Source organism: Palaemon carinicauda, chromosome 30 (genome assembly GCF_036898095.1).
Source record: "Palaemon carinicauda isolate YSFRI2023 chromosome 30, ASM3689809v2, whole genome shotgun sequence".
In the NCBI taxonomy this organism is placed as follows: domain Eukaryota; kingdom Metazoa; phylum Arthropoda; class Malacostraca; order Decapoda; family Palaemonidae; genus Palaemon; species Palaemon carinicauda.
The window spans coordinates 97,438,958-97,462,227 of record NC_090754.1 but is presented as its reverse complement, the minus strand read 5'-3'; the positions used below and the strand labels follow the sequence as shown (position 1 = coordinate 97,462,227).

At 42.9% G+C, this 23,270-nt stretch overlaps 1 protein-coding gene across 1 annotated transcript in view; it reads right to left on the bottom strand.

Annotated features, from left to right (window-relative positions):
• eIF6 (eukaryotic translation initiation factor 6) overlaps positions 1-23,270 on the bottom strand; it is a 329,665-nt gene that overhangs the window by 48,584 nt on the left and 257,811 nt on the right. The window contains exons 4-5 of the mRNA XM_068354190.1: positions 19,024-19,200; positions 6,869-7,050 (exon numbers count right to left, since the gene is read on the bottom strand). Coding sequence (XP_068210291.1) covers positions 6,869-7,050; positions 19,024-19,200 — 359 coding nt within the window. The remainder of the gene's footprint in view (positions 1-6,868; positions 7,051-19,023; positions 19,201-23,270) is intronic.

Below are 23,270 nucleotides of genomic sequence, written 5' to 3'. Positions count from 1 at the left end.
CAGAGGGGAGCAACCAACGTCAACCTGGTCCCTTCGTGAGAGGTGAACTTCTGCAGCACCTTGTTTAGGATCTTGAAAGGTGGAAAGGCATAAACGTCCAGGTGAGACCAGTCCAGCAGGAAAGCGTCTATGTGGGCTGCCTCTGGATCTGGAACTGGAAAGCAGTAAGTCGAGAGCCTCTTTGTCAGTGGTCGCAAAAAGATCTATGGTGGGTTGACCCCATGTCATCCATAGCTTCTCGCACACAGTCTTGTGCAACGTCCACTCCATGGAGATGACTTGTCCTCTAATGCTGAGGCAGTCCACCATGACATTCATTTCTCCTTGCACAAATCTCGTCAAAGGAGAGATGTTACTTGCCTTAAATGGAGTTCCTTCTGATCCGTGGACCAAAGACCCGAGCATTCCAGACTGTCCAGTGGAGCTCCCTAACCCAAATCCGATGCATCTGAATACAACACATGGTTTGGGTTCTTGATCGCAAGAGAAAGACCTTCTCGAAGTCTGATGTTGCTGTCCCACCAAGTCAGACATGTCTAGACTGAGTTGGAGATTGGGAAAGAGATACTCTCTAAGCCCTTCTCCTTGTTCCAATGGTTTAGGTGAAATTGGAGAGGGCAAAGGTTGAGTCTCCCCAGAGAGATAAACTACTCCAGCGATGAAAGAGTTCCCACGAGGCTCATTCAAACTCTTACAGAGCAACTGTTTTTCTCTTGCAAGTGACGGACTTTTAACAGAGCTTGTTCCATTCTTGTGGGAGACGAAAAGGCCCGAAAAATTCGACACTGTATCTCCATTCCCAAATAAAGAATAGTCTGGGATGGAATACTGTAAGTTACGACTTCTATACGTTCACTATGAGCCCTAGCTCCTTGGTTAGGTCTAATGTCCATTAGAGGCTCTCCAGACAGCGATTTAATGACGACGCCCTGATTAGCCAGTCGTCAAAATAAAGGGAGGCTCTGAATCCTCAAAAAATGTAGAAAGCTTGCTACATTTTGCAAGAGCCTTGTAAAAACAAGAGGAGCAGGAATGAGGCCGAAGCACAGTGCTCGAAATTGGTACACTACTTTCCCGTCCACAAACCTCAGATGTTGTTGAAAGTTTGGATGAATCGGGATGTGGAAGTATGCATCCTGAAGGTCAAGAGAGACCATCCAGTCGCCTTCCCTTACTGCTGCCAAGACAGATTTGGTAGTCTTCATCGTGAACTTTGTCTTGACAATGAACACATTGAGCACACTTACATCTTAAGTACTCCTGCAGAGAACGTGGCTGCCAGATCATTGAAGCCAACCCTGATAGCCTTGTTCATGCATGACATAATTGTACAGCAATACATTGACAGCTGGAGAGACCTTCTTACTTAAGGCTCCCAGGGACCAATCCAACAAATAAATACTTCAAACGCTTGAAAAAAAAAACTCCTAACAGGAGATGGTCTAGCTCTGAAGCAGACCATAAAATCTTGGAGCGTCTCATGGCTAAATGACGAGGAGAGTCCACTAGGCTTAAGAAGTCTCCCTGGGCAGAGGCAGGTACTCCCAAGCCGAGAACTTCTCCTGTGTCACACCAGACGCTCGAGCGAGAAGCTAATTAAGAAGGAGGAAAAGCAAAAGCAGACTTTCCTAAACTTCTCCTGGATTCCAACCAGTCTCCCAGTAAGAGCATGGCGCTCTTGGAAGAACAGGAGAGAACTGACTTCGTAAATGTAGGAGTTGAAGAAAGTCATGCCAAGAGTAAACTCAGACGGCGGAGCAGCCGTTACAAAACGAGTAGGACAAAATTTCACTAAAGAAATTCATAATTATAAAACAAGGGATTGTTGGACCACCCTAGGATACTCCTCTTCTGAATGACTCCCCAAAGGTACATTAGTTGAAAGGGGGTCATCAACTTCTTCAGAAGGCACATCATCTGATAAATCTAAAGTCTTGCGAGAAGGAGATTTATATTCAGAATGACGTGAAGGAAAAGCCTGACAGGCTACATCGACTTGTATATGAACAGAAGTTAAAGTTGGAGGGTCGATGTCACGTTGTGACAGCAGAGAATGTTATTCTACTACACGTTGTGACAGAAGTAACTGACGTTCAAACGTCCCGTAGTAACAGCGGTGACTGCTGTTCGATGCTACATCGTGACTACGATGACTGACCCTAGACGTCACGTCATGTCTACGGTGTCTACCGCTCAACGTCACGTCGTGTCTGCGGTGTCTGCAGCTCAACGTCACGCTGTGACTGCGGTGGCAGACGTTCAAAGCGATCAAAGTTACATCGAGATTTATGCTCCGCATCTCGTTTAACAGCAAAGCTGTCACTAGGGATAACGTCAGCGTGGCGTAACAAAGCTCGTTTAGAAGGTTGAAGACCCGAATCACGCATCCCAGAACCGTGACGTACAAAAAGCAAAGGATCCTTTCGCACAGGAACAGGATCGTAAGCTTCTATTAAAGAAGAAAGCTCTAACAGCATATCTTGCAAAACACTTAACTTCGGATCAACCTGTGCCTGCGGTGGCTGACGTTCAAACGTCACGTAGTAACAGCGGTGACTGCTGATCGATGCTATATCGTGACTACGGTGACTGACACTCGACGTCACATTGTGTCTACGGTGTCTACCGCTCCACGTCACGTCGAGTCTGTGGCAGAAACGTCTGTACATGAACGTCATCGCTATGAACGGGACTCTCATGATGACTACAGCTAGGACGTTGAACTTGTTCTGAAGGAACTAATAAACGTTTCAACCGTCTCGAAACCTTACGCCCAGGCTTTTAAAGAGACGAATCATCGGAAGACGAGGAGAAACTTCGTCTCTCCTGTCTTATGGCAAGGACGTGCTTGACGAGCAACGTCTGATACCTTTGAGGGAACGTCTGTTCGTTGGTTTACACCCCTCACTCCCTTAGGTCCTACGACATTCCTTCTCCCTGGTGCGGTGCAGGGGAGCCTGAAAGAGGTCTCGGACTAGGCAAGCGACAAGCACGAACAAACGAACCCTCCGCAACACAGAACATGTTTTTTGCACTTTCTTCACTGATATCGCATTTTTTAATAATTTCACATTAGACATGAATAAAGCTGATTTCTACCTGAAGCACGCAATTCTCCCTTAAATCAAAGGGTTAGAATTGCGAAATGAGTCGTATAATGTAAGCACATTAGTACAAAATGAAACACACAAGCAAAAATCAATAAACATATACATATATATCGAATAAAACGGAAATATATAAAGTTAAAAAGATCAGTGACTGGGGATGAGACTAAAAACTAGTTCACTAAGGACTACGTTTTCAATCTCTCACCGTACAGTGCCTTGGGATGAGAATAAAAACTAAAACGTTTTATCCTCTCTCCCCGTACAGAGACTTGGGACAAGAGTAAAAATCTGAATCGAGAACGTTACTCGCTCCCAAACTCCTTGTACAGAGACTTGGGACGAGAATAAAGATCGGATCGTTCTCGCTTTCTCTCTCTCTCTCTCTCTTGTCACTCACAAGAGAATGGCTCACTCACTCTTCGTCAATAACAGGTTATTTGACTAAAGGAAAAAACTGAAAGGACTAAGAAATTGAAAATTAACATGTTCCTTTAAATTAGTATCTAAAAAACTTCAGTTTGAAAGAAGAATGAACAAAACGTCAAAATCGATTTACTCTTTCTGCAAAGTGAAACCGTGATTCTCTCTTTCTCTATCGTAACGATAGAGCGCAAACTGCGTAGCATAAATAAACCAAACGTTAGTTCATCTTTGAAAAACAGCACGAAGACTATTCAAAGAATAAATTTCTTAAAATATTTTCTAAAAATATTCATCTCATCACTCTTACAGAGCAACTGTTTTTATCTAAACAAAAATAAAAGTTGAATGGGCTCAACGTTATTTAACTTCGTTTTCCAAGTCAGGACCGCCTACAAAGAATAGGTAAAGGCCGCATATAAACAAAAACATAAAATTTATCTCGGTGTTTAGTATAAAAGAGTGGGGGAATAGAGTAGGTGGATGTAAAAGGGAGGTAGTGAGGGTTGAAGAGCTAATAAAACCGGGGGTAAAAAGTAAATATCAGGAAAGGTTGAAAATGGCATATGACGAGGTGAGAGTAAGAGAAACTGGTAATTTAGAGGAGGAGTGGAAGTTAGTAAAAGAAAATTTTGTTGGGATTGCAAGTGATGTATGTGGCAAGAAGGTTGTTGGAGGCAGCATGAGGAAGGGCAGTGAATGGTGGAATGAAGGAGTGAAGGTAAAAGTGGAAGAGAAAAAGAGGGCTTTTGAAGAATGGCTGCAGAGTAATAGTATAGAGAAGTATGAAAAATATAGAGAGAAAAAGGTGGAAGTAAAGCGCAAGGTACGTGAGGCAAAGAGGGCAGCTGACCTAAGGTGGGGTCAGGGACTGGGTCAGTCATATGAAGAGAATAAGAAGAAGTTTTGGAAAGAAGTGAAGAGAGTAAGGAAGGCCGGCGCAAGAATTGAAGAGACAGTGAAAGATGGAAATGGAAGGTTGTTAAAAGGAGAGGAGGCAAGGAAAAGGTGGGCGGAATATTTTGAAAGTTTGCTGAATCTTGAGGATAATAGGGAGGCAGATATAATTGCTGTTCCAGGTGTTGAGGTGCCAGTGATGGGAGATGAGAATGAGAGAGAGATTACAATAGAGGAAGTGAGGACAGCACTAGATGAAACGAGAGTAGGAAAAGCATCTGGTATGGATGGTGTGAAAGCTGAGATGTTGAAGGAAGGGGGTGTGACTGTACTTGAATGGTTGGTGAGATTGTTTAATATGTGTTTTGTGTTGTCAATGGTACCAGTAGATTGGGTTTGTGCATGTATTGTACCACTATATAAGGGTAAGGGAGATGTGCATGAGTGTTGTAATTCAAGAGGTATTAGTTTGTTGAGTGTAGTTGGAAAAGTGTATGGTAGAGTGTTGATTAATAGGATTAAGGATAAAACAGAGAATGCAATCTTGGAAGTACAGGGTGGTTTTAGAAGAGGTAGGGGTTGTATGAATCAGATTTTTACAGTTAGGCAGATATGCGAGAAATATTTAGCAAAAGGTAAGGAGGTGTATGTTGCGTTTATGGATCTGAAGAAAGCATATGATAGAGTTGATAGGGAAGCAATGTGGAATGTGATGAGGTTATATGGAGTTGGTGGAAGGTTGTTGAAAGCAGTGAAAAGTTTCTACAAAGGTAGTAAAGCATGTGTTAGAATAGGAAATGAAGTGAGTGATTGGTTTCCGGCGAGAGTGGGGCTGAGACAGGGATGTGTGATGTCGCCGTGGTTGTTTAACTTGTATGTTGATGGAGTGGTGAGAGAGGTGAATGCTCGAGTGCTTGGACGAGGATTAAAACTGGTAGGAGAGAATGATCATGAATGGGAGGTAAATCAGTTGTTGTTTGCGGATGATACTGTACTGGTAGCAGACACAGAAGAGAAGCTTGACCGACTAGTGACAGAATTTGGAAGGGGGTGTGAGAGAAGGAAGTTGAGAGTTAATGTGGGTAAGAGTAAGGTTATGAGATGTACGAGAAGGGAAGGTGGTGCAAGGTTGAATGTCATGTTGAATGGAGAGTTACTTGAGGAGGTGGATCAGTTTAAGTACTTGGGGTCTATTGTTGCAGCAAATGGTGGAGTGGAAGCAGATGTACGTCAGAGAGTGAATGAAGGTTGCAAAGTGTTGGGGGCAGTTAAGGGAGTAGTAAAAAATAGAGGGTTGGGCATGAATGTAAAGAGAGTTCTATATGAGAAAGTGATTGTACCAACTGTGATGTATGGATCGGAGTTGTGGGGAATGAAAGTGATGGAGAGACAGAAATTGAATGTGTTTGAGATGAAGTGTCTAAGGAGTATGGCTGGTGTATCTCGAGTAGATAGGGTTAGGAACGAAGTGGTGAGGGAGAGAACGGGTGTAAGAAATGAGTTAGCGGCTAGAGTGGATATGAATGTGTTGAGGTGGTTTGGCCATGTTGAGAGAATGGAAAATGGTTGTCTGCTAAAGAAGGTGATAAATGCAAGAGTTGATGGGAGAAGTACAAGAGGAAGGCCAAGGTTTGGGTGGATGGATGGTGTGAAGAAAGCTCTGGGTGATAGGAGGATAGATGTGAGAGAGGCAAGAGAGCGTGCTAGAAATAGGAATGAATGGCGAGCGATTGTGACGCAGTTCCAGTAGGCCCTGCTGCTTCCTCCGGTGCCTTAGATGACCGCGGAGGTAGCAGCAGTAGGGGACTCAGCATTATGAAGCTTCATCTGTGGTGGATAATGTGGGAGGTTGGGCTGTGGCACCCTAGCAGTACCAGCTGAACTCGGTTGAGTCCCTGGTTAGGCTGAAGGAACGTAGAGAGTAGAGGTCCCCTTTTTGTTTTGTTTCATTGTTGGTGTCGGCTACCCCCCAAAATTGGGGGAAGTGCCTTGGTATATGTATGATGTTTAGTATAAATGGAAAGCTAATCGAAGAGGCCTAATAAAGGCGCGTGAGATATAAAATATATAGAGGTAAATCTATAAATATCAACAATAATTTATAAAGTGATAAAATAATTGAATAATCCAACACGGCGAAAGCAATAAAACCAAAACCAAGTACTTCACCAATCAGTAGAAAACTTGAGGTCAAGCGCGAGCGGAACCAGTGTTGTCTTTAACACCGACAGAGAAGAACTGGTTTGGTTGAGAAGTATATGCGGTATCTGGCCGATAGTCGGCGCTGGTGGGCACACCCGGCAGCCTTCATGGCGATCGCTCGCGAGTTTTTGGAATCTGTCGACCGTCGGAGACGTCAGCTATTTATATATTCACCGGCTAAGTTTAATATTTAAAATCTATTCCTCCATTTTTACAAAATCCTTGCATCAATTACATACCTGTCAATCAGAGCATTTCTCATAGTTGTAGAAATAGCAGCCTGTGGAACATCTGTAATCTTGAATATGCTTTCAATGACATTTAGTTCAGTTGCTGTTGTATCCATGCCACAGAATGCTGACCAGTCATTAACTACTAAACCTGCTGCCAGGCCATTTGACCCTCTATTTACTGTGCCTGCCTGAAAATATAAAACAAACTTTCATATATCTACAATGTAGTGATACTATATTTTTCTATATTAATCATTTTAATATTTTTTTTTTCCACCCAATTGCCTGGTCTTATAATTCTACCTTCTTTTACACAATGTGTTAACAGTGGGGATGGTGGTCTGCTGTTGATTTTTGAGATGGTGGTGTGACTCCTGGTATATGGAAACCTGTTGTCAGTGAGACAGATAAGCTTTTGATAGGATTCAAATCTAAAATCTGCAATAAGAAGAAACAGGAAGACTCTAAAGAAAGTAATACTGAGGTTACTAAGCCTTAGTAAAATAATTTTGTGAAGACAACTCTAAGAATAGAAAGGTAAATTGAAATGAAAGTGACAGTGAGAGAAGACTTTGTCAAAGAATGATATTTAAGGAGTAAATTCCATTTAAAGCTGTATATTAGAGTGGAAAATGGAAGTGATAGACTGAATAAGGTACCGGTGTACTGTACTTACACGGATATTTCTTTGTGCTTCCACATTGTATAGTAATGTTGAAGTGAAAAAAAAATAGTGATATTCATTTTTGTAACTTACAGGGTGCCTTATTTACCAGAGGAATAAGACTTCAAAAGGAGAGAAAACCATCTTATGATATTATGACAAAAATATATGTTGTGATACACATTGTAAAATATCAATTTGGTGGTTAGTGTCTTCCTACAGTACCAATATTTAGATATTAGGTGTATATTTGTTTGTAGGTAAGAAAAACACAGCGGTAAATTTATTGAAAAGAGAATTGGCGATATTAATCAGCTCATTTGATTTAGGCATATATGTTGCATTTTATTCTAATTTCAACTTTGCATAAGTAAGAACTTTAGTGATAAGTTTATTGAAAAGAGGATTGGTGATATTAATTAGTTTAGGTGGATTAGGTAAATACTATATGGAATTTTATTCTAATTTTGACTATGAAGAATGTTTCCACTGTTATAAGAGATACTACTGCTAAAGAGTTATGGGGTCTTTTGACTGGCCAGACAGTACTACACTGGATCCTTCTCACTGGTTATGGTTCATTTTCCCTTTTCCTACACATACACAACGAATAGTCTGGCCTATTCTTTACATTTCTCCTCTGTCTGTCCTCATACACCTGACAACCCTGAGATTACCAAACAATTCTTCTTCACCAAAGGGGTTAATGCTCTGGAATTGTTTAGTCTCCACTTTCTTCTAGTTAGGGTAGAAGAGATTCTTTAGCTATGGTAAGCAGCTCTTCTAGGAGAAGGACACTCCAAAATCAAACCATTGTTCTCTAGTCTTCGAGTAGTGCCATATCCTCTGTACAATGGTCTTCCACTGTCTTCGGTTAGAGTTCTCTTGCTTGAGGGTACACACTCTGGCACACCATTCTATCTTATTTTTTTTCCTCTTGTTTTGTTAAAGTTTTATAGTTTATATAGGAGATATTTATTTTATTGATATTACTCTTCTTAAAATATTTTATTTTTCCTTTTGTCCTTTCCTCACTGGGCTATTTTCCCTGTTGGAGCCCCTGGGCTTGTAGCATCCTGCTTTTCCAACTAGGGTTGTGGCATAGAAAGTAATAATAAATAATAATAATAATAATAATAATAATAATAATAATAATAATAATAATAAGAGTATTAAATTGCATAAAAATTATTGCTAAAATACTTAAATTTAAATACATTAATATTAAAGGTAATGTGAATGGATGGGATTGTATGCCTATGTAGATAGTGAGTAAAGTGTAAGTAGAAATGTTTAATTCTGGCTTATAGTAATCCCAAATAACCCTGCCAATATCATGATCAGTGCTGCATGAACTGTGGTTTCACATCTAGAAAATAGATCTTTGTGCATCTAAAATCCAAAAACAGTTTGGGAAGTAGTTACTTCTTAAATTATCATTGGTGTTCTAAAGTGTAAGAAATCGCTACAATTGGGCCTCAACATTCACAGCAGATAAGTAACAGAGACAGAAGTGAAGATCGAGAATCCGCAAAAGCTTGCTGCCCTAAGGTGGGTCAACTCAATACCTACCAACTCACTAAGTAACCAACTATACTGCCCTACATTTTTTTTCTGTGCTTTCAATCAGGGTATTTCAATTCAGAATACTTATCAGAAATAATTGTAAATTATTAAAACAGCTTCAGCAGAAGGTAAGGCAATCCGTAAACAAAGTCAGCACTGTATCATGCTTTGTATAGTAACAACAAACACTTGTTCCTATCTAACTGCACTCAATGATACTGGAATGTAAAAAAAAAAAGTTGCTATTAGTTGATAGTTGAATTGCACCAAAAATGGAAAATAAAAGTATAAAATGCTTTAAGGAAGCACCATTATATTATTAAAAGTCATGAGTTTTTAAAATGCGATGATGTCTGCTTAAACTAGTATGTCAAAGGTAACGATATCAAATGCTGTGTTTTGTGGTTTGGTAGACAGTATAATACTGTAAATACACTGTTAGTATAGTATTTACTTTTCAATGTATGTATGAATATTTATCCTACCACAAGTGAAAAAATAAGCTAATAAGAAATTACTAAATCATCACTAACGTTTATAAAGTTCTAGCGGTAAATAACACTCTCCCTCTCTCTCAGTAAAATTCCTCATGTTACATGCATATAAATTAACACCCTCTCTTTACATTAAATTTTAATCATATCCCTTCTTTTCATTATTTTCATTTAATCATTTTCAACTTAATTCCCTTTAAAATTTGATTCCTTCCTACATGATAACTTGATGCAAGCATTTTGGTTTGAATACGTAAATCGAATGAAAAAGACAACAAATCCATGTCTGTTTAAATTAAACCAAGAAATGAAATTCTCCCTGTAATAACATGGATACTTTGCCTCAAAGCAGATACAGTAAGTAACATTTTATTTGTTTCAAAAAGAAATATTTTCCTCTTTATTTCTTAATGAAAAAAAATCACGTTTTTAAAGAAATCTCTTTAAACAGCATATAGAAGCAAGATATATGTGCCACCATAACTTCCACTCCCACAAAATTTGTTAATTATCTATTGGTTGTCAAGAAAAAAAAGGTTGACAACTGCAAATACAGGTTGACAGCTGTGAGCGATTTACAAGCTAGGGCAACCATTGAGTAGAAATAAATTTCCTGTATAATCTGGTGGATTAAATCTACTGATCCAAATTAAGGATAATCATAATGGAACAATTTAAAATGACATAATATTAAATTTAAAAATATTTCAAAAAGGTGTAATTCTTTTTTTGTTAACAAATAAGGAAGTAACTAATGTAGCTATATAAATTCTAATTTCCTTATTTTTCTTCATTGAAATAATACTTATGATAGAAAATTATTGAAGCATAATTAACAAATATGAGAGAGAGAGAGAGAGAGAGAGAGAGAGAGAGAGAGAGAGAGAGAGAGAGAGAGAGAGAGAGAGAGAGAGACTTTTAACTGTACAGTAATGTGGATAAGTCTAATTTGTAGTAATTTGTATTTTCCTATGATAAAAACCTAGAGCTCTATATTAGAGATATAATTTCGGCAAACCTGGAAGGCTGGCCATAAGACTTTTAGCGAGGTGTAACTACCCTAACTCTAGTTAGCGGTGAGCGGGAGTGAGGGGTAGTACCAGCTACCTTGCTCACACACACATGTGTTCTATTGTCACTTTTGCTTGCAGGCAGGACTTACCGAGGATATGTGATGGCGGGCCAAACTTGTATAAAGAGCTCAAGGATTGTATCATTAGGAAAAATACAAAATACTTTAAATTTGACAATTGTTGCTACATTAAATACAAACCCTTCCGCTCTTTATTAGAGAAGACTCACCCTTTAGGTGGGTGGAGGTCCTAACCGACTGGCTGATTTTTGACCCGGGATTTTTCCCATACGTGTTGGAAGAAAACCCTGACGCTTTGACGATTCCAGACACCAGCTTGTAGAACCTGCGTCACCGAGAAGTTTCTCTTGAATGCCAGGGACGTAGCGATGCCTCTAACATCGTGTGCTCTAGGGCGACGTGCCAGAAGAGGGTCTGGATTCAGGGAATGGTGGATGACCCTGCGAATCCAAGCTGAGATGGTGTTCTTACTGACCCTCCTCTTCGTCCTTCCTGTGCTCACAAACAGGGCTTGCACTCGAGGACGAACTGCAGCTGTTCTCTTAAGATAGAGCCTCAGACTCCTTACTGAGCATAGTAGGAGATGGTCTGGGTCATCTGTTACAGAACGGAGACTCGAAATCCTGAAGGAGTCGAACCGTGGGTCCGGAACTCCAGGATTTTGAGTCTTAGCAACAAATCCAGGGACGAACCCGAACGTTACCTACCCCCATCCCCTTGAATGGGCAACGTCGTACGAGAGACCATGAAGTTCACTGACTCGCTTGGCTGAGGCCAGAGCGAGCAGGAACACCGTCTTCCAAGTCAGGTGACGATCAGAAGCCTGGCGTAATGGTTCGAACGGAGGTCTCTTAAGAGACCTGAGGACATGAACCACGTTCCATGGAGGTGGTCTCACTTCCGACTGAGGGCAGGTAAGCTTGTAGCTTCGTATGAGTAGAGAAAGTTCCAGCGAGGAGGAAATGTCCATTCCTTTCAGCCTGAAGGCCAGGCTTAAGACTGAGCGATAGCCTTTCACCGCCGAGACCGAAAGGCGCATTTCTTCCCGCAAATACACAAAAAACTCCGCTATTGCTGGAATAGTGGCATCGTGGGGAGAGATACCCCTTCCACGATACCAACCACAGAAGACTCTCCACTTCGCCTGTTAGACCCCTGCAGATGACTTTCGCAGGTGTCGAGACATCCTTTCCGCAACTTGTTGCGAAAAGCCTCTCTCTGTGAGGAGATGCTGGATAGTCTCCAGGCGTGAAGCCGAAGCGATGCTAAGGCTTTGTGGAAGATGTTGCAGTGTGGTTGCTTGATTAGCTCGTGTCGTGGAGGAAGTTCCCTCAGGAGTTCCGTCAGGAGCTGCAGAAGGTCCGGGAACCACTCTGCATGATGCCATAGCGGAGCTATCAAGGTCATTGACAGGTTGACCGATAATCTGGTCTTGTTGAGCACCCTTCTCATCAGACAGAACGGTGGGAAGGCGTAGACGTCGATGTTGTCCCACCGTGGTTGTAAGGCATCTTGCCAGAGTGCCTTGGGGTCCGGAACTGGGGAACAGTACAGCGGAAGCTTGAAGTTCAAGGCTGTCGCGAACAGGTCCACCGTCGGGGAACCCCACAAAGTCAGGACTTTGCTGGCTACTAGAGGATCCAAAGACCACTCGGTACTCACTATCTGATGCTCTTCTCAGACTGTCGGCGAGCACATTCCTCTTGCCCGGAATGAAGCGAGCCAATAGTGGAATCGAGTGGACTTCGGTCCATCTCAGTATCTCTACTGCAAGATGGGATAGCTGTTTTGAAAAGGTACCTCCCTGCTTGTTGATGTAAGCCACTACCGTGGTGTTGTCACTCATCACCACCACGGAGTGACCCGCCAGGATCCGTTGGAACTGTTGAAGTGCCAGATATACGGCATTCATTTCTAGCAGATTTATGTGGAGGCACTTTTCTGATTCTGACCATAGGCCTGAGATCCTGTGGTTCAGAACGTGGGGCCCCCACCCTTCTTTTGAAGTGTCCGAGAACAGCATCAAATCCGGGGGGAGGACGAGAATATCCACTCCCTTTCGAAGGTTTCCATCCGTCACCCACCACTGAAGGTCCGTCCGTTCCGCAGGACCCATAGGGACCAGAATGTCCAGGGAATCATGGCCTTGATTCCACCGGGATTAGAGCCGCCATTGCAAGGATCTCATCCTGAGGCGGTCGTTTGGAACCAGACGGGCCAAGGAGGAAAGGTGACCTAAGAGACGTAACCACGATTGGGCTGGAAGCTCTTCTCGTCTGAGGAAAGGATCTGCGACCCTCCTCAGCCTTGCTATCCTGTCGTCTGATGGAAAGGCTTTGTGGAGATTGGCGTCCAATATCATGCCTATACCAGTCGTTGAGATGGAAGCAGAGAAGACTTCTCGAGATTTGCCATGATCCCTAGATCTTGGCAAAGTCCCAGAAGCTTGTCTCGGTGTCGAAGAAGGGTCGACTCCGAGTCTGCTAGGATCAGCCAGTCGTCCAGATAGCAGAGGAGACGGATGCTGATCCTGTGTTCCCACGAAGATATCAGGGTGAACACTCTGGTGAATACCTGGGGTGCTGTGGAGAGACCGAAACACAGCACCTTGAACTGGTAGATCTTGTTGTCTAGGCTGAATCTCAAGTACTTCCTGGAAGACGGATGGATTGGGATCTGGAAGTACGCGTCCTTCAGAACCAGTGTACACATGAAGTCTTGCGGTCTCACTGCAAGTCTGACCGTGTCTGCTGTCTCCATGCTGAACGGAGTTTGTTTGACAAACTTGTTCAGAGCTGAGATGTCGATGACGGGTCTCCAGCCTCCAGACGCCTTCTTTACAAGAAAGAGTTGACTGAAAAAGCCTGGGGAGCCGTCGACAACCTCCTGGAGAGCATCCTTCTTGAGCATGGTCTCGACTTCTGCCCGAAGGGCTAGCCCCTTTACCGATCCCATGGCACAGGAGCTCAACGACACTGGATTCGCTGTCAGGGGAGGAAGAGATGTTATGACCGGGACGCGATATCTCTGACTGATCACGGAGATCGTCCAGGAATCGGCCCCGAGTTGCTGCCACCTGAATGCGCAACTTTGCAGGCATCCCCCCCACTGGTGGACATGCAGGGGGATTGCCAATCCTAGCGTTTGCGGCCTCAACCGCTCCCTCTAGGATTCTTGCCTCCCCTGGAGGACTTTCCGCCCTTCTTGTCTTTGACAGGAAAGCGCTGCTGCTTGGACACTTTCGTCTTTGCTGCCGCTGATGGTTTCGTCGTCTTGGACTGGCGAGGTTGTTGAGGTGCTGGAGGTTTGTAGGGCTTAGATGTAAGAGCCCTTTGGAGGAGAGAATCGTGGTTCGATATCCTCCACCTCTCAGCTGCCTGTTCTACATCCTTGGGCTCAAACAGGCTCTTTCCTAGGATGGAAGTGTGTCTGAGCTTGCAGACATCCACAGCTGGGACCTTCGAGTGGAACCTCTTGGTCACCGCATAACGTCGTTTCAAGACTTGGTGGGCCAGAAACTCGATGGTACGTGTGCCCGAGAGGAGGAAGGTCTTCAGGGGCTTCCTGGTGCTCTCCTTGGACAGATCCTCGGATCGCAGCAGGATGCCCAGAGTCCCTAGCCAGACATCCAGCCAAGAAGTGGCCTGCATGGCATACTTTGCGACCTTCTCCTGACTCAGGATCTCTGTTGCCGAGAATGTCACCTGCCGGCTGGAGAGTCTCTCAAGAGAGACTCCCCTGGTAAGCTCTTCCACGGAGTGGTGGAGCGGGAGAGATAAACAAGGCTCCTCCATGATCTCAAAGTACCTCCTCTGTTGCACACGAGGAGGTGGGAGGAGCTTGTTACCAGCAGAGGAACGGCTGGAGGAGGCGAGCTCAGAAAGCTGGCCCTCAACCTTATCTCTGGCACTCTTCGCCCCTAGGGACCAAGGCAGAGCCGCACTGGTCTTAGAGGGTTTCTGAGTGCCATAGACTTGGTCCAAGACCGTATCCTTGCCTTCAAGAGGGGCGGTCTCCGGGTCCTTGAACTTGTTGAGATGCCTCATCAGAGTCAGGACTTGCCAGAAGGCATGCTCTGAATCATGCTGCTCTCCTCCTGGTGAACTGGCAGCAAAGTCTCCTGTCCCCAACTGCTCTACTTGGTGGGACACGTGGACGTTCTCCTGGGGTCTCGCTGGCTCTGGTCGAATCCTTGAAGAAGACTTCGGGACGGTCTTCGAGTCCTTCGGTTCCCTTCTAGGAGGGATGCAGGACTCCAGTAAAGAAGTCTGAGGGCTCTTCTCCACCCCAACACGCGATGATTCTCCTACTCGTGGTGGGGTCTCTCCCATTGGTGCAGTGGGAGAAGGTCTCACCTCGATAGATTCTCCTGAGGACGGAAAAGCTTCGTCCACAGGAGAAGGAGAGAACGTCTGAGGTGGGGAAGGAACTTTCCTTACGGACTTCTTAGGAGCCAGTTTGACACTAGGAGAAGTCACCACAAACTCTACTCCTCTCTTCCTCTTCAGTGGGGTCGCAGCTGTCGTTGGTTTGAGACCTAAATCAGCGAAAGCAGGCTTAACAGCCTGGACGACAGCTCTGATAAGGGATCCAAACCAAGGCTGCCGACTGTCAGACGCATTGTCAGAGACTCCCAGTGGAGGGAAGGGAATCGGGCGATCCTTCGGAGTAGAAACCATAGGGCCTGCCTGAAAGGAAGAAGATTGGTGCCTAGACCTCTCTGAAGACTTCCCCTCCTCCTGCGAGCCCGCTGTTCTGCGCTTGTGGGGGGGGGCGCGGTCGTGAAGATGATGACCTGGTTGTACCCGCTCCTGAAGACTCGCTAGGCTGCTCGCGTTGCGAAACCCGGTGAGAATCGCGCTTGGGGTCGTGCTGGTGCTCGCGCTTGGGGTCGCGCTGGTGCTCGCGCTATGGAAAAATTGCAGGTTCGCGAGGGCTCGCGCGGGCGTAAGGGCGAGCGTTGGCGACCGGAAGAATGACGGCGCGCAGGCGAGCGATGGCGTGCAGGCGAGCGATGGCGCGTAGGGCGAGAAGGTGAGCGACCGCGCACAGGTGAGATTGCGCGTGGGCGTGTAGGTGACCTTCGGCGAGCAGGATCGTGGGCGCGCTGGAGAGTGCTTGCGCGCAAGAGATTGCTGGCTCACAGGTGCACGGTCTGGAGAAGACGGCTGGGGGGCAGGGCCAGTAGGTGTAGAAGCGCGTACCGGAGGCTGCTCGTGGGCGCGTGCAGGTAACTTCTCGTGAGCGCGTGGTGTCTCGTCCAACTCTGGAAGTGCACAAAGGTGAGTGCGCACGATGGCGCGCAGGCGAGGGCTGACGCGTGGGCGAGTTCCGAGGGCGCGCAGGTGATCGTGGGCGAGAAGGAGAAGGAAGAGTCTTCTTGTCTGCGCCCAGATCCGAGGATCGTGGGGGCGCGGGCGAACGATGGCGCGCAGGGGCGCGCTGATGCGCAGGGGCGCGCTGATGCGCAGGAGAAGATCGCTGGCGAGCTGGAGACCGTGGGCGCGCATGGCGCGTGTCAGGAACACGGCGCGCAGATGTGCGCTGTCGAGTAGGAGATCGCTTGTGCACAGGAGATCGCTGGCGCGTAGGTAAGCGCTTGCTCGCAGGAGATAGGTGACGAGCAGGAGAGCGCTGACGAGTTGACTCTGCTTCTGCTGCAGGAGATCGCTAGCGCGTCGATTATGGTGCAGGATGGTCCTCAGTAACAGCAGGATAGCGCTTGCGTACTACGAGAACATGGGCGCACAGGTGAAACCTGGCACTTAAGGGACTTGCTCACATTGTGAGACAAGCCCTTTTGCCCCGAAGGGACCGGTGCCCGTTGGAAAACGGGGTGCGTGGGCGCCCACTGCGTGTCGGCTCTCAGGAACGGTGAAGGAAGATCCACAGGTCTGGCAGGCGTGGGAGATCGCGAACGATCTGCAGAGAGGTCAAGTGATGCAGCTGCAATGGTCGACTCAGGTCGAGGAGGAACCTCTGCGGGGGACGTCGAGGGCGAAGAACCGAAGAGGCGCTTCCTAACTCCCTTGTAGGGAGAAGGAAGACCTCTACGGCGAAGAGGAGGGCGAGCCTTGCGGCGAAGACGACCTCTAGGAGCAGGAACACCATCGTCGGTCCTCCGAAGAGGAGTCTCTGTCAGTGAACTCCCCCGAGGGAGAGAATCACCCGCAGGAGAGACCGTTGGACTCAGCTCCTCCCTCGAAGGATGTTCGGAGGGGGGAACTAGGCCTTCAGTAACACCAGCAACCAAGGCAGGGGTTTGACCCGACCCGTCGGAAGCCTCTTCCACATCAACGTCGACGATAGACAGAGGATCTACCTCCGCTATCGCCGGCGACTGTTTGACAGCTGCACCCAACTGGATCAAGCCAAACAGGGCTTCCCTGGAGGGCGAACCCTTAAGCCCCAAGGAAGCCCAAAGCTGTAATAAATCATCATTAAACACAGTGTTATTAAAATCCTCCCCCGGAGGCGGAGGAGGAGCTGCCTCGCTATGGGAGGCAACTCCCTCTCCCCAACCCCGAGGTTGGTCAACAAAAGAATGGCCTACGCTACCACTCGCCGGCCTCTCACGAGAGACCGATCGAGTGGGAGCTTCGGAGGAGGTTCGGGCAACGGAAGAAGAGTCCTTGGAACCTACCTTCCTTCAAGGAAACCCTTGAAGGAGAAAGATCCCGCCTAGACTACTTCTTCCGGCGCTGGGAAAACCTCTCCCACTGGGAGGTAGACCACTCCCTGCACTCACTGCACACTTTGCCTCTATCACACCGTTGACCTCTGCAGTACGGACACAAGGTGTGAGGATCCGTCTCGACCGCCGACATAAAAGTCCCACAAGGGCGGTGGTCGGGTAAGCCAGGGCACTTCCGCATGATAGAGGTAGAGGCCAACTTCCGAACACACAACTGTAAGAAAACGCAAAAAAAAAGATTAAGGCTGTCAATATGCGAGGGTGAGGTAGACACGTCTGATCATCACCCGAGCCAAAAGCGAAGTGAATCAGTTCACCGGTGGGAGGGGGAGGGGTAGCTAGCCCTCCCCTACCCCCTCGCTAACTCTAATGGCTCGTCATTCAGCTACGCCGAAAGTAATACCCCATGTAAATAGCGTGGTTTGTATTTCGGTTACGGAACAACTATTCACGTTTAGCACAAATCAGTCCAGAGGTAACGGATACAATCTGGAATTGAAAAGATACAACACCACTCTGTGTGGTAAATTCTTTACATACAAAATAGCAAATACTTGGAATACACTTCCAGCGAATGTAGTAAACAGTGACAGTAAAAGAGTTCAAGAATAAGTTAGAAAAGATCATAAGAACTATCTAAATGCTTAAACTAAATCACTCTACCAAAGAGCAAATGGAGTCTTTGAGACATTCGAAATCCTTGTCACACACACACTCATACTCTCTGTAAATAAATTCTATTATCACTTCAAAATGAATGGAAAAAAAAAATATTTTTGTTGTTTAGTGAAAATCAATATAAACTAAAGCAAACTTTTGACAAATTCTGTAAAAAGAAATAAACATTTAAATGTATGTTATTTAGAGTAGGAGAGCATGTATATTCGATGGTGACAAATCTAGTAAATAGCTACTGAGGATGGATCTGCTGCCTCATAACGAAGGGTTAAAATACCCATTTATTGATCCATGTGTTGAAAAGTAAGGTATTCAAAACTGGATACTGGTAAATGTGGCAACACGGTTTCTACCCAAGGAAGAAAACAATCTCTCAGTTTAGATCTGTCAGACTACAATTGTACATGTACTGTAGAAGTGAAAATAAATCCAAAGAATAAAATAACATTTTTCATATTTTATTTGTTATATTTCAATATGTAAAGGTGTTTGCCTACAGTTACATAATCAAGTATATCTATTTCCATTACACCAATGCCAAAGAGTTGTTTTATTTTTAAGAAATTCAACATCAACCACATATTTCATTTCATTATTACCTTTTTCCACAAAATATCCCTTGGAAGTTATAATACCTCATAGAGACTTAATGAGCAAGTAAAGTAATGAATGATGTCTAACATATCCAAAAGAGGCTTGTTTAGCTTTAATATCTTCATACTTATAAGTGAAAGAGTACCATAATCTCTTTATATCATATTATGAAACTAAAAGCATTTCTTCATATATTGACCATATATCATAATCTACCTGTTATTTGTAAGACGAGTACAGTCTCGAGAATGAAAAAAAATAAGAGATTTTTGTGTAACTATCAGTTACCTTGCCATACTTATCACTCATTAATTTCAATGGCCTATCAGAATAAATAAGAAACATATCAAGAACATACTGAAATTTATCTTAACTTACCACTAAAGGAACTTGAAGAAGCATGGAGAGTTCATCCAATTCTTGCATTGGGGTATTAGGATGTATCAGGCCACCTTGGTTGGAGATCACAGCATAAGATCCAACAAGTGCATTGTTAGCAATTGTATGTCGGAAAACTTCCACTTGCAATACATCATGTATAATTTCTTCTGTTTCCTGGGGGGACAATGAAGCTCTCAGTTTTGGCCAATAATATTAACGGCATAGGTTATTTACTGCTTTTATGGCTTTACAAAGAACAACAAAAATATTAAATCCAAGACAGGATGCAGTAAATTTTTAAAATATATTGCATAAAAGGCAATGACCCCCAGTGTGCTTGGAGATACAACAAATGTAGTCTTTTCTAGTCCACTCCAGGATAAAGGCCTCAGACATGTCTTGGGTTTGGCCACTTTCATCGTCACACTGGCCACTACAGATTGGTGATGTTGAGAGGCTTTGACATGATCACTCACAGAAAACCAACCTAGTATGGATGGTCTTGACTAGAATAGCTTTGCTGATCATGGCAATACACGAACCTTATCACCTAGTTAAGGTATTCTTATCCAGAAAGAGGATATACATGAATCACTATATATTTTTCATAGTACTATCAACAAAAATATTGTAGTCACTAGCAACATTTTATTGGCACTAATCAACTATACTTTCTGCCTTTAGCTTCTCCCATTTCCTAAGGTTTTTCCCTACTTAGCTGTCAACACTTAACTTTACATTATTAAATTTTCTTCTTGGATTTGAGAACTCCACCTTCAAGCAAGAACTGCAAGTATAAAAATGGGACTAGCTTTTATATCTCAATTTCCCGACTTTTCTTCTAGCTCTTACTGTCCACATACAGTAAATCTCCAGCTTTCCCAACATTTTTTAAATTACCATCTATCTGTAAAGAGCAAATCCTTCGAGCGAGCTGTAAAAACTACCCAAGATATCAACTGTAATCTCCCAAATCAGCATTCAACCTTCTCCAACTGGTCTTCCTCCCTTTCTCAATTTTTAATTAAACCAATTTTTTTAACTATATAGCTTAGAAATATAATCCAATATGAAAGTTAAACTACAATACATTAAATTCCTTAGTGTTAACTAGATGGCTTTCTTTATACCATATTGTACTCTACCACATATTGCATACTCTGAGAAATATTGCCTAAAATAATTTCATGTAGACTTGAAAAAACTATTTTTCATGAAATAAGAAACTTTTCCATATCCCCCTTACAAATTAACAACTTATTACTCATAGAAGAATTAGGCAATACTTATTAACCCAAAGAACAAATGGTTAAGTGTACCTGAAAACTCTCTTAACCCTGGATAGGTACGGTCCTCGGACACCCCTTTAAGGGTATACTCGGACGCGAACGACCCCGACGCCAAAAAAAATTCTTGAAAAATCAGTTTTTGCAGTAACCTCCTTTTTTCTTTTGCCAAAAAAAACTTCAATGAATGCTTAAAACAACTGTAAAGATAAATACTACTCATCTGCAGAAAAACTATTTATTATAAATATTTTAAAAAATTAAGTAGAAAAAAAAAGACCTGACATAAAAATTCATAAAAAAAAAGTTTATACATATATACACAAATCCTTTTAGGAATTGATTCTTGAATGTTTAGGACACATCTTGATGTATTTTGGATGAAGTCAGACCCATGGAGGTGAAGATCTGAAATGAGAAAAAAAGGGTAACTTTTTTTGGCCAAAACAAATTGTCCAAATTTCATGAATTTTTTTGGGTACCCAAATGAAATAGGAAGTGGCTAATTTTTTTAGGGAATAAACATATGTTATCCTAAAATAGAAATATGTAAAAAAAATCTTCATTATTTTGTAAATTACATTTATATCAGGGGCCATATCTAAAGGTAATTTTTTGAGTACTTAGAAATTTCGTAAAAAAATACATATATTTAATATATAATATGATATTTATGCAGGTAAAAATATACCAAAATATCACAAATTCTATAGGGAACAAGAATATATATAGATAGGGCAGCTTACGCTTCGGATATGTCCACAAAATGGCCGCCAACCACACTGACTCAGACTCCCTAATCTGCCACTTGAAATGTAGGAAGGGTATGTCAATTTCAAGGTGTTATTTACTAATCTAATTATTATTGGATATGCATAAAAATTGTATGGTGGGTTGCTGAATAATTGTCGATTATTTTACGACTATAAAATTAAAATTCTGACCCAAAAAAATTTTTTTTGAAGGGAAATAAAATCGAAAAAAAAAAAAATGTAAAACAATATTTTAGCTAAAAAAATTTGATGATATTCAATCAAAAAAAAAGTAAACAAAATTTTCCGACAAATAAACATCTAGAGGAATCATTACTCTGTGATAGTTCCTTAGTACGTAGTAATTTTGAAAGAATTGGGAAAAAACGAAAAAATGGCAATCACCGGAAAATCGAACACATACCTATATATACGCCATATCTGGCTAAAAAAAAGATAGGCATGGGTGGCCAGATCATCTAGAAACACTTTCCAACACTATAAAAATATAAGTTTTGCGACACTACTTGCCAATTCCTTACGGTAACATGACTAAGCAAAAAAATGCAAAACAAATAAAAAGGGGCACTCGTGGAAAAATGGCCATTCTAATATACGGCATTTCAGAAAAAAAAAATTTCAGCCACGTGCTAGGCAAACCATCAAGGCATATTTTCCGACAAATAAACATATAAATGAAATATTACTCTGTGATAGTTCCTTAGTACGTAGTAATTTTGAAAGAAATGGGAAAAAACGAAAAAATGGCAATCACAGGAAAATCGAACACATACTTATATATACGCCATATCTGGCTAAAAAAAAAATAGGCATGGGTAGCCAGATCATCTAGAAACACTTTCCAACACTATAAAAATATAAGTTTTGCGACACTACTTGCCAATTCCTTACGGTAACATGACTAAGCAAAAAAATGCAAAACAAATAAAAAGGGGCACTCGCGGAAAAATGCCCAACATTCTAATATACGGCATCTCAGATAAAAAAAAAAAAGACATGCACGTGTTAGCCCAACCATCAAGGCACACTTTCTAACACATAAACATGAAAAAAAAATCAATAATATACGGCAATTCCTTACTACGTAGTAAATTTTTACAAATATTGAAAAAAAAACAGAAATTGGCAACCGCAGTTAAATACCCAATATACCAATAACTACGTCGTATCTGACAAAAACAAAATCACGCATGGGTAGCCAGATCATCTAGACACACTTTCCAACATTAAAAAAGCAAAAGTTTTACGACACTATTTCGCAATATCTTACGGAAAAATGACTTGGCAAAAAAATTAAAAAAAATTAAAAAGGGACACTCGCGGTAAAATGCCCGACATTCTAATATACGACATCTCAGATAAAAAAAAAAGACATGCACGTGTTAGCCCAACCATCAAGGCACACTTTCTAACACATAAACATGAAAAAAAAATGAATAATATACGGCAATTCCTTACTACGTAGTAATTTTTACAAATATTGAAAAAAAAACAGAAATTGGTAACCGCAGTTAAATACCCAATATACCAATAACTACGTCGTATCTGACAAAAACAAAGTCATGCATGGGTAGCCAGATCATCTAGACACACTTTCCAACACTAAACAAGCAAAAGTTTTACGACACTATTTGGCAATATCTTACGGAAAAATGACTTGGCAAAAAAATGAAAAAAAAGGAAAAAGGGGCACTCGCGGTAAAATGGTCCTCGTGGTGATGAACGACATTTTAACTAAAAAAAAAAACATGCACATGGTAGCCAAACAATCCACCAAGACTTTCCACAACTGATAACCTATACAAGTTGCACCATTCTACGACAATTTCATAATACGTAATAACTTTGATAATTATGCAAACTACCTCAGAAGGGTAAACTCGGACGCGAACGACCCCGACGCGTCTCAGAAATCGGGGAAGGAGTACAGCTACAGCAATGCACATCTGGACACTACTAGAGCGTGTAGGGGAGACACCTCCTGCAGGTCGATCACCCACAAATTCAGTCACAGGGGTGAGTCACGTGAGAAAAACCTGTTTTTTTTTGACGCTCGGGGTCGCAAACGACCCACCGTACCTATCCAGGGTTAATGTACACAGGTATTGTCTGAAAGATTTTCTTTATTTATAAACTGTATATGCCACTGTATATCACTGTATATGATAGGGAAGCAATGTGGAAA